Raw genomic sequence first — 16,963 nt, forward strand, 5'->3', positions numbered from 1 at the left:
AAAAATGGGAACAGGAAGTGGGCTGTGGGCTAATACAAAGTTGTTAGGAATTTTCATTGGTTTACAGAACTCTCATTGACTAGTGGTTGGCTATACACTGTTAAGCTACAAGGAGTGGGTTATCGTGTCCAGTGTGGCATTACTAGGTTAATTCACAGCTACTTACGGCAATAGCAAGCCAATGCAAGCAGTTTCAAGAGATGAATACATAACTCAAAGGCGGTAATGGGATGTCACTGCTGTCTCCTTTTAATTCCCTCTCTGGGCCTGATTTTCTTTTTTTTGTCACAAGGTCTGGCTGTCACCCATGCCGGAGTGCAGTGGCACAATCTTGTCTCACTGCAGCCTCGACTTCCTGGGCTCAAGTGATCCTCCTGCCTTAGTCTCCCGAGTAGCTGGGACCACAGGCAGGAGCCACAACACCTGACTAATTTCCGTATTTTTGTAGAGACAGCGTTTCGCCTTGTTGGCCAGGCTAGTCTGGAACTCCTGGCTCAAGGGATCCTCTCGATGGGCCTGATAATTTTAAAAGGCTTAACTTCCTCGGATAAAAAGTTTTTCTTTTCCTACAAGATAAGGCAGATAGTACAGGGCACGGATCTCTCTTCGCACTGGCCTTGTGTGGGCCCCAGGTCAACAGCTTCGTGGCCCATATCCCAGATAAGCGGGGGTGGGGGGTGGGGGGAAGGGTTGTAATCATGCCCACAAACAACACTGGAAAGAGAGGAGCCTCACCCTTTCTCCCTCCCCCGTGACCCCAAGCCTGCTCACTAGTTCTCTCCTCCTTCCACCCCCAAGGAACCCTCCAGCCCACTTCCTGTGATCCTTTCCGGAGCCCTTCAGCCTGGCTGGCTCTCTGGCCATCTTGGAAAGCTTCTCTTTCCTCCCTGCATACTCGCAGGTCTCCCCCTTCAGCTACAGAGATAACTGCAGGCTCAGGCTGTCCAGGGTGGCAAGCCCACCAGCCCACCGTCCCGGTGCGGCAGTGCCTCTCCCGCGACAGCTTCACCACGAGCCTGGCCGGTTCCCGACCTTTGTCCCCAGCACGTCCTCTCCAAGCCACGGTCTCATCACCCTCCAGCAGCCTCGGGCGACACCAGGGGAGCAGAGCACTGGAGCTCCCGGAACCCCGACCTTAGTGGGGCGCCCCTCACCCTCCGGGGCGCGGCCAGGCCCTGCTCTGGCCCCGCCCCGGCCCCGCCCCTCCCGCAGGGCTGCTCGTGACCCTGCGAGGGACCGGGACTCACTGCGCGAGCGCAGCGCGGCGGTAGGGGTTCCTGCAGCGGGTCTCAGCACGTCTTCTGGCCAGGCTCTGTGGTCTCCCCGCCCGGCTGTGTCTCCTGGTTCTCAGCGATCGCCTCCCACGCTGGACGCAGTGTGTGGGTGGGCGTTCCCAATGGAAAATCCTGGGAAAGTTGAGGCACTGGCTCTCGCTGTCCAGACCATTGTCCGACGCCCCCTCGGCGTGCCACTCCTCCTTCCCGCCCACCCGCAGAACTCGAGGTCGCAGCGGCCACCACGAGGTCCCAGGGCCTGCGTTCAGCTGCCTGATCCGACTAGGGTAGACTCCGGACCCAAGTGGGTCAGCTCCACGCCCGATGGCGTTTTTCAAGCTGGTGCCTGCACGTGTCCCCGCCACGGGGCATGGAGCCGTGGAGCTTGCAGGCGAACTGTCCCACAACCACCGCTGACCAAAGCCTCTCCCATTCCTTCCACCGTTAGAAACCTCAATCTGCCCTCTGTGCGAAAGACTTGGGGTTGAATCCAGCTTTTGTGGGAACCTTAAAAAAATTTTGACTAAAAAAAAGAAATAAGAAAAATTGACTAAAAATTGGATTTGAAACTGAGCCTGAGTTTTTTTGGCTTTTGTTTTGTTTTGAGACAGAGTCTCACTCTGTTGCCCAGAATGTCCAGGCTGGAGTGCAATAGCCCGATCTCAGCTCACTGCAACTTTCACCTCCCAGGTTCAAGCGATTCTCCTGCCTCAGCCTCCCGAGTAGCTGGAACTACAGGCATCCACCATAGCTGGCTAATTTTCTATATTTTTATATAGAGATGGGGTTTCACCATATTGATCTCAAACTCCAGGCTGGTGTCGAACTCCTGACCTCGTCATCCGCAAGCCTCAGCCTCCCAAAGTGCTTGCCTTCCTCAGATAAAACGTTTTTCTTTTCCTGCAAGATGAAGCAGATAGTACAGGACACGGACCTTTCTTTGTGCTGGCCTTCTGTGGGCTTGGGATCAGCATTTTCGTGGCCTGTATCACAGATAAGCAGAGGTAGGGGGTGGGGGTTGCAAAGTCTGACCATATGTTCCAAAATAGTTCAATCATAAGTTCCAAAAGGCCAACCATATGTTCCAAAAGAGACTGAGAAGAGAGGAAGGGAGGGGGCTGCTATGTTTCCTGACATTTGGGGTTTGGTATCTGTTATCGCAGAGCCCAATTTCCATTTTGGGGTGATCTGAATGTGTTTGTCCTGGGGGGTCTGCATTCTGCCGGCCTGTCCAAGGGGCCGAAGGGCATAAAGCACAGCTATAGGGGAAAGGGGTGCATGTAGGGGGGATGAGGCCCACAGCAAGGAGAGAGTGGACAGAAGATGGGAACGGGGATGGGGTAAGGAGGACCAAAGAGGGAGGCTGATGGGGGTGTTGCAGGACTGGTGGTAGTAGGTAAAACTCAGCTCATCCTGAATTGTCTCCCTCCCTCTCCCTCAGGCATCTCTGCTGTGATTGTGGGGATTACAGGTGTAAGCCATAGAGCCCTGCTCCCGAGTTTTATTCAAAATGACAAGCTCATTTTAAAAAGCTGGCAAATACAATGACCAACATAAAAACCCAGAAAAACAAGATAATTTTATGAATTTCTTGACACATTTCTAATGTTTTTCTCCTGTGGTTTTTGGCTGCATACTGTCATTGCCTTTTCATGTAATCACAATTTTATAATTTTCTACAGAGAGGACAATTCAGCTTTTTCTCTAGCTTGATGGAAATGTATTGTTGGTATTTTAGAAACAGTTTGTTCAGCTTCAATATTTATTGCTAATGGTAGGTACTCTTTTTCTTTCTTTCTTTTTTATTTTTTTGAGACAAAGTTTCACAATTTTTGCCCAGGCTGGAGTACAATGTCATGATCTCAGCTCACTGCAACCTCTGCCTCCCAGGTTCAAGCGAATCTCCTCCCCCAGCTTGCAGAGTAGCTGAGATTACAGGTGCCCACTACCACACCCCACTAATTTTGTATTTTTAGTAGAGATGTGGTTTCACCACGTTGGCCAGGCTGGTCTCAAACTCCTGACCTTAGGTGATCTGCCTGACTCAGCCTCCCAAAGTGCTGGGATTACAGGCGTGAGCCACCATGGCTGCTCATGGTAGGTACTTTTTTTTTTTTTTTTTTTTGAGATGAAGTCTCGCTCTGTCGCCAGGCTGGAGTGCAGTGGCGGATCTTGGCTCACTGCAACCTTCACCTCCCGGGTTCAAGCGATTCTCCTGCTTCAGCCTCCCAAGCAGCTGGGGCTACAGGCATACACTACCACACTCAGCTAATTTTTGTAATTTTAGTAAAGACAGGGTTTCATCATGTTGGCCAGGATAGTCTCCATCTCTTGACCTTGTGATTCCCCTGCCTTGGCCTCCCAAAATGCTGAGAGTATAGGTGTGAGCCACTATGATCTGCATGGCAGGTACTTTTTTAGGAATGTCAAATTTGGGAAAGCTATCCAGTTTCATGTATGATCTTAATGATTCCAGGGCATTGCAAGTTTCATATGCAGTTGCTAATCCTAAATGCTCTTCTGAATCGACGATACTCATTAACCAGTTTTTTAAAATAGATGTCCTCATTTTAAGAACATATTATGTGCTTTGTGCCAAATCATCAAAAATTTAAATAATAGATGTTTGAAATTATTCCATACATTTGTTTACTGGTTAATATATATGAGAGTTTTTGTCACTGAAATATTTCTTTATTTTGGGCTGATTTATTGTGGGCCACAAAATAAATTATGTGTCCATTTCTTTTGGGACTGTCCGATTTTATCAGGACAGTATGTATCAGAAATGCCCAAAGGCTGCCTGTATTTGAGGCTTCATAAAACTTTCAACTTTTGGACCACTAGGAAGACAGGAAGACAATAAATAAAGGAATCAAATAAATCTTTCTTTCTTTTTTTTTTTTGAGACGGAGTTTCACTGTTGTTACCCAGACTGGAGTGCAATGGCACAATCTCGGCTCACTGCAACCTCTGCCTCCTGGGTTCAAGTAATTCTCCTGCCTCAGTGTCCCGAGTAGCTGGGACTACAGGTGCACACCACCATGCCAAGATAATTTTTGTATTTTTAGTAGAGACGTGGTTTCATCACCTTGTTGACCAGGATGGTCTCGATCTCTTGACCTTGTGATCCACCCACCTTGGCCTCCCTAAGTGCTGGGATTATAGGCGTGAGCCACCGTCAAATAAAACTTTCAACTTTCACAAAAACATGCTTGCCAGTTGTAGTCCTGCTACAGATTTGTACTCTACAAACACAGGAATTCTGGTAAATTCTAACTTATATGATTACCATTAATGAGGAAAAAATGTACCTCCTGAGCTGAAGCGATCCTCCCATCTCAGCCTCCAGAGTATCTGGAACTACAGGTGCACACCATCACACCTGGCTTTTTTTTTTTTTTTTTTTTTGTAGAGATGGGGGTCTCACTATGCCCAGGCTGGTCTCAAATTGCTGGGCTCAAACAATAGTCCTACCTTAGACCCTCGAAGTGCTGGAATTACAGGCATGAGTCACCACATCCAGCTCCTAAAACATTTATTTTTATCTGGATTTTTTTTTTTTTTTTTTTTCTGAGACAGAGTCTTGCTCTTTTGCCCAGGCTGGAGTGCAGTGGCACGATCTTGGCTCACTGCAACCTCCACTTCCCAGGTTCAAGTGTTTCTGCTGCCTCAGTCTCCTGAGTAGTTAGGATTACAGGCATGAGCCACCACACCTGGCCTTTTAATTTTTTTTTTTTTGTATTTTTTGTAGAGACAGTGTTTCACCATGTTGGCTAGGCTGGTTTCAAACTCCTGACCTCATGATCCGCCTGCCTCAGCCTCCCAAAGTGCTGGGATTACAGGCGTGAGCCACTGTGCCTGGCTTATTATCTGCTTTTTTTTTTTGAGATGGAGTCTCACTGTGTCGCTCAGCCTGGAGTGAGGTGGCACGATCTCCGCGCTCTGCAACCTCTGCCTCTGGGTCCAAGTGATGCTCCTGCCTCAGCCTCCAGAGTAGCTGGGACTACAGGCTCATGCCATCATGCCCAGCTAATTTTTTTATTTTTAGTAGAGACAGGGTTTCACTATATTGGCCAGGCTGGTCTCAAACTGACCTTGTGATCTGCCCGCTTTGGCCTTCCAAAGTGCTAGGATTACAGGTGTGAGCCACCGCACCTGGCTTATATGGATTTTTTTACAGAAAAAGTTTGTCAGCTCCTGATGTAGGACATGTGTCAGAGATATCCCAACCTAGAAGCAAGGAATCTAGGGAATTTCTCTGTCAACTCTCCCTGTGTTATTAGTGGACAGCTGCCACCCTTCCCTTCAGCTGTCTTCTCGTTCCACCTTCCAGTTTACGTCTTCTAAGCTTTTGCTTGGGCAACATCAAGGCTGATGACAGTTATGTTTATTTTGTGGCTATAATTAAGTCTTCCTTGCTTTGTTCATCTGTTGATTCCAAGAGTTGAAACTCAGCTAACAGTGTTTACCTTAAACATTGTAACTATATAAATATCTTTTGTTGCCAAGTTAGTAATCACTAAGATTACATTTCCTTTCTTGAATTCTTTGTAATTACCTTCTGAAAAACAATGTTTGATACATTCACAAGATGATATGAAATCTAAGTTAGTTGTAAATGATTATAATTTAATGAATACCTGGCCAGGCACAGTGGCTTGTGCCTGTATCCCAGCACTTTGGAGGCCAAGGTGGGAAGATGGCTTGAACCCAGGAGTTTGAGACCAGACTGGGCAATACAATGAGACCCCATCTCTACTAAAAATAAAAATAAAAAAAATTAGCCAGGTGTGGTGGTGCACTAGCACACCTGTAATCCAGCCACTCCGGAGGCTGAAATGGGAGGATTGCTTGAGCCCAAGAGTTCAGCTATGATGGTGTCACTGCTCTCTAGCCTAGATGGTTACAGAGTGAGATTTGTCCCCCCCCCCCACCAAAATAAAGGGCCAGGTGAGGTGGTTCACACCTGTTATCTAGCACTTTGCGAGGCTGAGGCAGGTGGATCCCCTGAGGTCAGGAGCTCCAGACCAGCCTGGCCAACAGGGTGAAACCCTGTGTCACTAAAAAAAAAGAAAAAAAAAATTAGCTGTGTGTGGTGGCAAATGCCTGTAATCTCAGCTATTCAGGAGGCTGACACAGGAGAATCGCTTGAACCCGGGAGGCGGAGATTGCAGTGAGCCGAGATCGCACCACTGCACTCCAGCCTGAGTGACAGACAGAAGGAGACTCCTCTCAAAAATTAAATAAATAATAAAAATGTGTATGTGCCTGTGTAACACTCCTCATCCCATTCCTCTGCCTTCCTGAGAAGTAACCTTCATATGATATTTTGTGTTTGCTGTGCCTCTGGCTTTTTGAAAACTACCATACAGTCATAAGCTTACGAAGCTTAATGCTTTGTTTGTTGAGCTTGGTTATGAGCTCTATAAAAATGGCATCTTTTGTACAGTGTAGTCTTCTGGGGGGTCACATTTTTCAGTAAACATTCTGTTTCCGAGATTCTTCCATGTTGTGTGTTGCTGTGAGAACTGCCTATTATTAAAAACCCTTAGAAACTCCAGGAAAAACTGAAAAACTAAAGAGGATTCGAGGGAGGAAGCACAATCGTGATGACGCTGGCTCTGTGTAAATGACATTCCCAGCAGGCCCACCACCTCCTCTCCCAGCACGCTTTCCCCTCTTTCTCCCGTCTTCAAGATTCTGTCTTTTGACCCAGTGCCCCGAGTGTGGCTGCTTATTCTAAGGGTGACTCTCAGGCCAGGCTTGGTGGCTCACGCCTGTAATCCCAGCACTTTGGAAAGCCAAGGTGGGCAGATCACCTGAGGTCAGGAGTTCAAGACCAGTCTGACAAAGGTGGAGAAACCCTGTCTCTATTAAAAATACAAAATTAGCCAGGGGTAGTGGTGCATGCCTGTAATCCCAGCTACTCGGGAGGCTAAGGCAGGAGAATCGCTTGAACCAGGGAGGCAGAGGTTGTGGTGAGCAGAGACTGTGCCATTGCACTCCAGCCTGGGCAACAAGAGCAAAACTCTGTCTCAAAAAAAAAAAAAAAAAAGGATGACACTCATCCCTGGTAGTGCCAGAGAATGTTTGGACTTGGGATGGAGAGGTCTTCCCTCCGGCAGCTGGAGGTGTCTGATGCACAGCTTGGAGTGTGAAGGCCACATTTCCCACCATGTGGACCAGAGCAGAGGAAAAGGCTGGTCTGCAGAGACAGAGCAAGATGCCCAGGGAGGTGCAGAGACCAAAGCCAGAGGAAGCACCCTTACAGGGTTTGAATTTCCACTTCCAACCATTCCCGAGGTCCCACTGCACATGTGATATCGGGATTCATAGTTAACTCTTCTTTTGCTTACAAGGAGAGTTAATTTGGATTCTGTTCCATGATTTGCAGATGCCACCGACTGGCAAGGATCCTGCCAGGAATTATCTCCTGCATTTTTGCTCCTTCCCTGTTTGCTAGTGTAAGACTGTAAAAACAATTAAAATCATAATTTAACAATATAATTACCAGTTATTGGGAATTTACTATGAACTAGATCTCATTCAGCACTCTTACCAAGTCCATGAGAAAAATATTGTTCCTGTGTTCCAGATGAGTAAACTGAGGCATAAGGATATGACATCCAGGTTCACAGGGCTATTAAAAGGAACACCCGGCTGGGCGTGGTGGACACACCTGTAATCCCAGCACTTTGGGAGGCCGAGGCATATGGATCATCTGAGGACAGGAGTTTGAGACCCGCCTGACATGGTGAAATCTCGTCTGTACTAAATATAAATAATTAGCTGGGCATGGTGGAACATGCCTGTAATCCCAGCTACTTGGAAGAATCGCTTGAACGCGGGAGGCAGAGGAGGTTGTAATGAGCCAACTGAGATCATGCCATTGCACTCCAGCCTGGGCAACAAGAACAAAACCCCATCTCAAAGAAAATGAAAAAAAGAAAAAAAAGAGGAAGACCCACTTTTCATACCTTTGTCTGTTGGACCCCAAAGTGTATGTTTTGTTTGTTTGTTTGTTTCTGAGACAGAGACTCCCTCTGACCTGGGTGATGGAGCATGACTCTGTCTCAAAATATTAATAATAATAATAATAATAATAATCTCAGATGGCAATGACACCCCCAGGCCCCATTTTCATCCTACACCCTCCTCTTTCTGGTGCTGAGAAAAAAAAAGGAAAAGGAAAAGTCAAAAGAAGAGGGAAGGAATGGTGGTGATTGATTAGCAGTGAGTAGAGAGATGTGAGGGTGGTGAAGGAGTTGGGGAAAGCAGTGGGAAGCTTGATGACATCTTTGCAAGACATTTTCAAAGAACACTGGAGGGAGGATATTTTCCTGGGGACAAGCTCCTGCTCCCTCCCCCTGCTCCATCAGTGAACATTTGGGGTTGGGGTTAGGGCAGAGGAAATAGGAAGAAGAGACTGTCCTAGTCCATTTTGTATTGCTATAACAGAATACCTGAGGCTGAATAATTTACAAAGAAAAAACGGATTATTTGGCTCACAATTCTGATGGCTGGAAAGTTCAAGATTGGGCATCTGGTGAGAATGTCAGGCTGCTTCCACTTAGGATGGAGGGTGAAGGGGAGCTGGCTTGTGCAGCTATCACAAGGTAAGGGAGGAGCTGAAACTGTGCCGCAAAGAATGAAAGAAACCAGCGATTAACAGACATGTTTGAGTTTACAGGATGGCAGCTGAGAAACAGCTTGCTGAAATGCTGAAACTCCCTTTGCTTATAACAGAACTGGCTGAAATCAGTTGGAACCAATATGGCTGACTGCAATCTACACAGAACGAGCTTGCTGATGTCACAGCCTGAATTTCCACCTGAGGTTTCATACTAATGCCACAAAGTTGCCCATGCCACCCATGAAGAAGCATGAAGAGATAACTGCACATGGTTGAGGACTTTCTAGACTTCTCCTTTCTTTCCACCAATCACCCGCTAATCCCAGAATCCACCCCCTGAAACTTTTCTAATAAAAGTACCCTCTGAAGGCCGGTGAAGGGAGACAGAACCGAGCTGGATTCCTGTATCCTTGTGGGTCAACTCACAATAAAGCTTTTCTTTTCTTAAAACCTAGTGCCCTAGTATTGGAGTATTGGCTGCTATGCACATCAGGCAGTGAGCCCTCTGGCTTGGTAACAGTGCCAGGTTCTTTTAAACAACCAGCTCTTGTGGGGAATTAATAAAGTGAGATCTCAGGGAAGGCATTAATCTGTTCACCAGGCATCTGCCTCCATGACCCAAACAGCACCCACTAGGCCTCTCACCTCCCAACCATAACACACTTGGGAGCAAATGTCAGCATGAGGTTTGGTGAGGACAAATTAACCATCTCAAACCAGAGGAGGGCCTCTCACAGGCTATTGCTCATATATATGTAAAGGGAGGCAGAAGCTGGATGGAGGTATCAGATCCACAATTCTGAGCTGTGGCCTGAGGAGAAGGATTTCCAGAGTTAGAGCTGATTGGGTGTGGTGGCTCACACCTGTAATCCGAGCACTTTGGGAGGCTGAAGCAGGAGGATCACAAGGTCAAGAGATTGAGATCATTCTGGCCAACATGGTGAAATCCTGTCTCTACTAAAAATACAGAAATTAGCTGGGCATGGTGGTGTGCACCTGCAGTCCCAGCTACTCGAGAGGCTGAGGCAGGAGAATTGCTTGAACCTGGGAGGCGGAGGTTGCAATGAGCCAAGATTGCACCTCTGTACTCCAGTCTGGCAACAGAACGAGACTCTGTCTCGAAAATAATAATAAAAAAGAAGGAATTAGAGCTGAAGCCATGGGCCAGGCATGGTGGCTTACACCTGTAATCCCAATGCTTTGGGAGGCCAACTGGGGAGGATCTCAAGAGGCCAGGAGTTTGAGACCTGCCTGGGCAAAATATCAAGATCCCATCTCTACAAATAATTGAAAAATTAGCCAGGCATGGTGGCACAATCTTATAGTCCCAGCTACTCAGGAGGCTGGGGTGGGAGAATCACTTTAACCTAGGAGTTCAAGGTTGCAGTCAGCCAAGGTTGTCCCACTGCACTCCAGCCTGAGCAACAGAGCAAGACCCTGTCTCTCTTTAAAAACAAACAAACAAACAAAAAACAAAAGCCAGGCACAGTGGCTCACACCTGTAATCCCAGCACTTTGGAGGGCCGAGGTGGATGGATCACCTGAGATCAGGAGTTTGAGAGCAGCCTGGCCCACATAATGAAACCCTGTCTCTACTAAAAATACAAAAATTAGCCGGGCATGATGGTATGTGCCTGTAATCCCAACTACTTGGGAGGCTGGGACATTAGAATTGCTTGAATCTGGGAGGCAGGTGGAGGTTGAGTGAGTCATTGTGCTCCAGCCTGGGCAATAGAGCATGACTCAGTCTCAAAAAAAAAAAGCTGAAACCTTGGTCCCCCTCCCCCATCTCACTGTGCCCCAGGAAAATTCCGTGGCAGTTAGGAGAAGGAGACCCGTACCGCTGAATGGGTTGGGACCTTCTCTTGGATCAAGAGTCTCTTATTAGATCAAGGTCTCTTATTAGACTCCCTCATTCTTTTTCAGACCCCAGACTCCATGGCGGCAGCTGATGAAAATATCTAAAAGATGAGAGAGACTTAGCCTGGAAGGGAAGGGGGAGATAGTGGGAGAAGTGATGCTCAAGATGGATGCAGGGGACTCTAGGAATGAGTTCTCTAGGTCAGAAGGAGGAAAAGAGCAACATCAGAAACCTGGAAAGGAAAGGAAGAGCAGGGAGGCAGGCTGGGGCAGAGGTGCGCTGGGACGAGATAGGAGACTGCCCTCCTCCACCCTCTCCCTCAGCAGTAGCAGATCCTCAAACCAGCGCTGGAACTCTCTGCTGCCCTTTTGATGGAGAATCACACACAGCTTCCACTGGATGGTCCAGGTGTTGCCTTCCGAGCTCAGCCTGGTTGCCTGTATCCTACTGTTGGTCATGGCCTTCTCCAAGAAATGGCTGTACCTCTCTAGGAACTGCTTCTACCAGCGCTGGCCTGAAGACATCAGCAACAGAATCTTCACATCAGCCCACATCATGTCCCTGGGGCTCCTGTACTCCTGCAAATCCAGGAGCTGTTCCGATTTAGAGAATGGGAAAGGTGAGTCCCTTCATCCCGCATCCCAGCCCAGGCCTCCAGCCTATCTTGGCCTCTACATCCACACGCTGGATGTGTTCTTGTTCCCTCTCTCTGGTCATCTTTACTTTTTGGCCTGCAAGACGGTTCCACTGACACTGAGACCTCCAATGATCATTTCTCGTTCCGTGGTCTGGCTAAATAGATTTGGTTGGTGCAATGGAAAATGCCACTGCCTTTGATAAAACCCAGAGCGAACTCTGTGCTTCCAAGAACGCTGTGAGAGAGCTGGGCATGGTGCTGCATACCTGTAGTCTCAGCTACCCAGGAGGCTGAGGCAAAAGCATTGCTCAGGAGTTTGAGTCCAGCGGCCTGCGCAACTTAGTGAGACATCTGTCTCTTAAAAAAAAATAAAATAAAATAAAATAAAGCCGGGCGCGGTGGCTCATGCCTGTAATCCAAGCACTTTGGAGGCCAAGGCAGGCGGATCACCTGAGGTTAGGAGTTCAAGACCAGCCTGACCAACATGGTGAAACCCCATCTCTACTAAAAATGCAAAAAATTAGCTGGGCATGGTGGCACGTGCCTGTGATCCCAGCTACTCGGGAGGCTGAGGCAGGAGAATTGCCTGAACCCAGGAGGCGGAGGTTGCGGTGAGCCGAGATCGCGCCATTGCACTCCAGCCTGGGTAACAAGAAGCGAAACTCCGTCTCAAAAAAAAATTAAAAATAAATAAATAAATAACATAAAAATTGGGCCTGGCAAGGTGCCTTATGCCTGTAATCCCAGCACTTTGGGAGGCTGATGGGGGCAGATCACCTGAGGTTGGAAGATCAAGACCATCCTGGCTAGCATGGTGAAAACCCATCTCTACTAAAAATACAAAAAATTATCTGGGTGTGGTGGCAGCACATGCCTGTAATCACAGCTACTCAGGAGGCTGAGGCAGGAGAATTGCTTGAACCTCGGAGGCGGAGGTTGTGGTGAGTGGAGATCGTGCCGTTGCACTCCAGCCTGGGCAGCAAGAGTGAAACTCCGTCTGAAAAGAAAAGAAAAAAAAGTTGTGAGGGACATGGACTCTTAGCACAAGGGAATCACTCATTAGGGGGCTTCCTTAGGCTTGCCTTCCCAGAGCTTTGAGAGGACTTCTTGCAATGTTCCCTCTCAGGCCGTGATCCCACACTCTCTCCGTTCCTTCTGCCTCCAGCCTTGCATTTCTGGACCATTTTCCTTTTGCCACATTTGGCTTCCATCTTCCTTCCCTCCCCGAATTCTTGCAGCTGCTTCATTCCTTACTCTTGTTTATTTGTTTGTTTTGCTGATGTTTTTAGAAACAGGGTCTCACTCTGTCACTCAAGCTGGAGTGGAGTGGTGCAATCATAGCTCAGTGCAGCCTCAAACTTCTGGGCTCAAGGGATCCTCCTGCTTTAACTTCCTCAGAAGCTCAGACTACAGGCCCTGGCCAGCACACCTGGCTCTTAGCTTCCTGAGGAGCTGGGACTACAGGCACATGCCACCACACCTGGCTAATTTTTGTATTTTTAGTAGAGACGGAATTTCACCGTGTTGGCCAGGCTGGTCTTGAACTCGTGACCTCATGATGCTCCCACCTCAGCCTTCCAAAGTGCTGGGATTATAGGTGTGAGCCACCTGCCCAGCCTGTCTCTTATTCTCATTAGTCTCTGGTTATACCGTTCCCTCACCCCTCAGAATTGGGTGCTCTTTCTCAGCTCCTGGGGATCAGAGGTTTTGACCCTTATTTCCAATTTTTCACTCTCCTTAGCATGAAAAAATCACACGGCTCTTATTTTCTTCCATTATGAAAGTATTGTGTCCTTATAATAAATTTGGGGAAACAAAAGCTATCATTTATTGTACACTTACTCCATTGTTCAATTCAGTCCTCAGTCCACCCTAAGAGATAGGGATAATTGTCCCTATTTTACAGATGAGAACATTGGGACTCAGAAAGATTAAGTACCTTGCTCAGGGTCATAAAACTATTAGATTGAACCAAATGACATGCTAATATTTGACTGCTTTTCACCTACAAAAGGAGCAATTTCATATGGATCAACCTAATATGGCAGATTTGGAATTGCAAGGCAGGTGTGTCTGGCTCCAAAACTCACGTAGGCGCATGCTCTATGGAGCTACTCAAAGACAGCCAGGTTTTTAATTTTTATTTATTTATTACTTATTTATCTGAGACAGAGTCTTGCTCTGTCACCCAGGCTGGAGTGCAGTGGTGCAGTCTTGACTCATTGCAACCTTCACCTCCCGGGTTCAAGCGATTCTCCTGCTTCAGCCTCCCGAGTAGCTGGGATTACAGGTGCCTGCCACCATGCCCAGCTAAGTTTTTTGTATTTTTAGTAGAGAGAGCTTTTCGCCATGTTGGCCAGACTGGTCTCAAACACCTGACCTTGTGATCTACCCTCCTCAGCCTCCCAAAGTGCTGGGATTACAGGTGTGAGCCACCACTCCTTGCCAGCATGTTTTATTTTTAGTTGAACAAGTTTTGAATGATTTTGAAATAGTTGTACTCAATTTTTAAAAACAATTTTACATTATTTAAATTATATTCATGTTTTGACTAATGCTAGGGATACATTCTGAGAAACGTATTGTTGGGTGATTTTGCTTCATGAACATCACAGAGTATGCTTACATAAACCTAGATGGTATGTGTATTTTTATTTTTATGTATTATTTCATATGGAAAACTATATGTCTCAGCACTGTTACTGAATATCCATCATTTCCCCTATGTTATCTGCAATGCCAGTATCAAGTGCCAGATATCAGGTTTCTATATTTGCTCCATTAATCTTATGGGATCACTGTTGTGTATGTGGTCCCTCATTGGCCAAAATATCATTGCGTGGCACATGTCTATATTTTTATCATTTAATATATATTATTTAAACTTTTATGTTTATAATATGTAATAAACTTTCCTTATTATAATATTCAGCTTAATAGATTTATCTTTTACTTGACTATTTTATTTATTTATTTATTTTCTTTTAGTCTAGTTATAGGTCTAGAAGCATCTTTTTTTTTTTTGAGATGGAGTTTTGGTCTGTCGCCCAGGCTGTAGTACAATGGCACTATCTCAGCTCACTGCAACCTCTGTCTCCTGGGTTCAAGTGATTCCCCTGCCTCAGCCTCCTGAGTAGGTGAGATTACAGGCGCCCGCCATCACACCCAGCTAATTTTTGTATTTTTAGTAGAGTCAGGGATTCCCATGTTGGCCAGGCTGGTCTCGAATTCCTGACCTCAGGTGATCCACCTGCCTTGGCCTCCCAGAGTGCTGGGATTACAGGCATGAGCCACCGTGCCCGGCCGAGCTTCATATGTTTATCAGACATTCGTACTCCTTCTCTGGAGAATTACAGTTGAAATCCTCTGTCCATTTTTTCTGTTGAGATTCATTTGCATGCGGCTGAGTTTATCAAACACTCTCCATTATCAAGAATCTTGGCTTATTTAAGAAGTGAAAGGAGTATTTCATTGTTATTTCAAATGTGCATTTCTCTGGTTATTAATGGACCTGTACATTTTCTTGTATTTGCTCATTTTATTACATTTCATCTTTTGTAAACCTTTTTTTCACTTAGGCACATAGTCATCAGGTTATCTTGTAAGTCTTTAATTGATCTTGTTTTTTTGTCATTTTCCCCAGACAGTTTTAAGTTGTGGACAAATCAGCCCATGTTTAAGCTGGCCAAAAGTTAAGCTTCAAGCTGACTTTGGGGCTGGGTCTCATCCTCACCTGTCCTATCTCCCTGCTGTTCAGAAACTGTTCTCCTTCTGCTTGGTCAGGGCTGTCTTGAGCTTCTGTGAAGGTGCCTCCTAGCTCTGGAAAAGGTCCTTTGTTCTCCTAACCCACATCTTCCTAGGCCCTTCTCCCTCTTCTTCTTCCTTTTTCTTTTGAGACAGAGTCTTGCTCTGTTGTCCAGGCTGGAGTTCAGTGGTGCGATCTCAGCTCACTGCAACCTCCACCTTCCGAGTTCAAGCAATTCTCTTGCCTCAGCCTCCCGAGTAGCTGGGATTACAGGCACCTGCCACCATGCCCAGCTAATTTTTTTTTTTTTTTTGGTATTTTTGGTAGAGACGGGGTTTCACGATATTGACAGGCTGGTCTCAAACTCCTGACCTTGTGATTTGCCCACCTCAGGCTCCCAAAGTGCTGGGATTACAGGTGTGACCCACCATGCATGGCCCTCTCCCTTTTCTTTGGGGGTGGTGTGGGTGTTTTGTGGGTGGTGGGAGAATAGAACTGAGAATTGAGTTACATCATTTCCTGGTCATAGGAGAGGTAGAAGTGGAGGGGTTGACTCCTGAAACCACAGGGGCTGGCCACCCTGTGCGTGGTGATGTGGTTTGTGGCCGTAGCATAGCAGATGAGGAAGAACCCCCCCACCCCCCCACCGTGGGACTCTTGCATGACAATGAGAACTCTCTGCTTCCTGTCTCCTAGTCACCTTCATCTTCTCCACTCTCATGCTGTTCCCCATTAACATCTGGATCTTCAGGTGGAGAGGAGTGTATCCATCCCCATTGGCTGAAGCTATTTCATTGGTTGGCTGGTGTTTGTCCTATATGTCACCTGTGGTGAGTGGCCAGAGGGCCCCGGGGGAAGGAAGGGACATGGGTGGGTGAGGGCAGAGAAAGTGTGGAGGGAAGAGTGTGGCAATTCCCAGGGCTAGATTCTTAGCATCTTATCTTCCCTTGGGCCTCACCCTGCTTGTCACTTTACCTCCCACTCACAACTTTCCTCTCCTCTGTCCCTGTCCTTTCCCAGTGATCCTTTGCTGCTCCAAGCATAAACTTTTCTGGAGTCTGATTCTGAGCCACCCCAGTGGCACCGTGTCCTGCAGCAGCAGTTTCAGCTCAGTAGAAGAATCTCCAGGTGTGCAGATGATCACAGATACCCCCATCATCCAGGAGGGAGTTCTGGATTCTGAGCAGAAGGTTACACACCTGTGACTTTTTCAGAACTCCTGGCACCAAGTTCTGTCCATTCATCTGACCCAGTCTCCTCATCTTCCACTCAGCCCTTGAATAGGTTGGTCCTCATCATTGCAAGGAGTGAGAAAGGGAGGACGTCGGGCCAGCTTTGCACTCCTCTGCTTTCTCCCTGCCTTGATTGAGCTTGAGTGATGTGGAATAAATTGTCCATCTCTTCTTTCTCATGTCGGGCTGTTGTTGAGGCAAGCTGGAGGAGGAGGGCGAGGAAGGGAGAAGGAACAAGTTTGTCTTCCAGTTCTTCCTGCCCAGGAGCCTTTTGGCACCCGTTGGCCCCTAAACCTGCCCAACCTCTACTTATACATGAGCATTATACATGGGCAAACACCTCCAGAGAGCTAAGCCTCTTTTTACTTCTGTTACCCCTAACGCACCATTTGCTAGTTAGTGGGTGGAGGAGGTACAACTGATTAGAAGAGAGAGATCACTTACCACCTTGTTGGTTTAGGCATAGTGAAGGATTCAAAAGCCAAATGGCCCAAAGGTAAGAGGCAGATTAAACAATGAGCACACAATAGGAGTGTGGTCATCCCAGGTGTGTCCTGAGCTGCAGTCCCACCCTCTGT

General features: G+C 47.1%; 1 protein-coding gene across 1 annotated transcript; it reads left to right on the top strand.

Annotated features, from left to right (window-relative positions):
* Nucleotides 1-10,725: 10,725 nt before the first annotated feature.
* Nucleotides 10,726-16,493, top strand: ODF4 (outer dense fiber of sperm tails 4). The gene is given in 4 exon segments (XM_003732892.7): nt 10,726-11,390; nt 15,850-15,900; nt 15,903-15,983; nt 16,174-16,493. Coding segments are annotated over 4 exon segments (780 nt in total). The 5' UTR covers nt 10,726-10,927; the 3' UTR covers nt 16,359-16,493.
* The last annotated feature ends 470 nt before the right edge of the window (nt 16,494-16,963 follow it).

The sequence above is a fragment of the Callithrix jacchus genome, chromosome 5 (assembly GCF_049354715.1).
Source record: "Callithrix jacchus isolate 240 chromosome 5, calJac240_pri, whole genome shotgun sequence".
Lineage (NCBI taxonomy): Eukaryota > Metazoa > Chordata > Mammalia > Primates > Cebidae > Callithrix > Callithrix jacchus.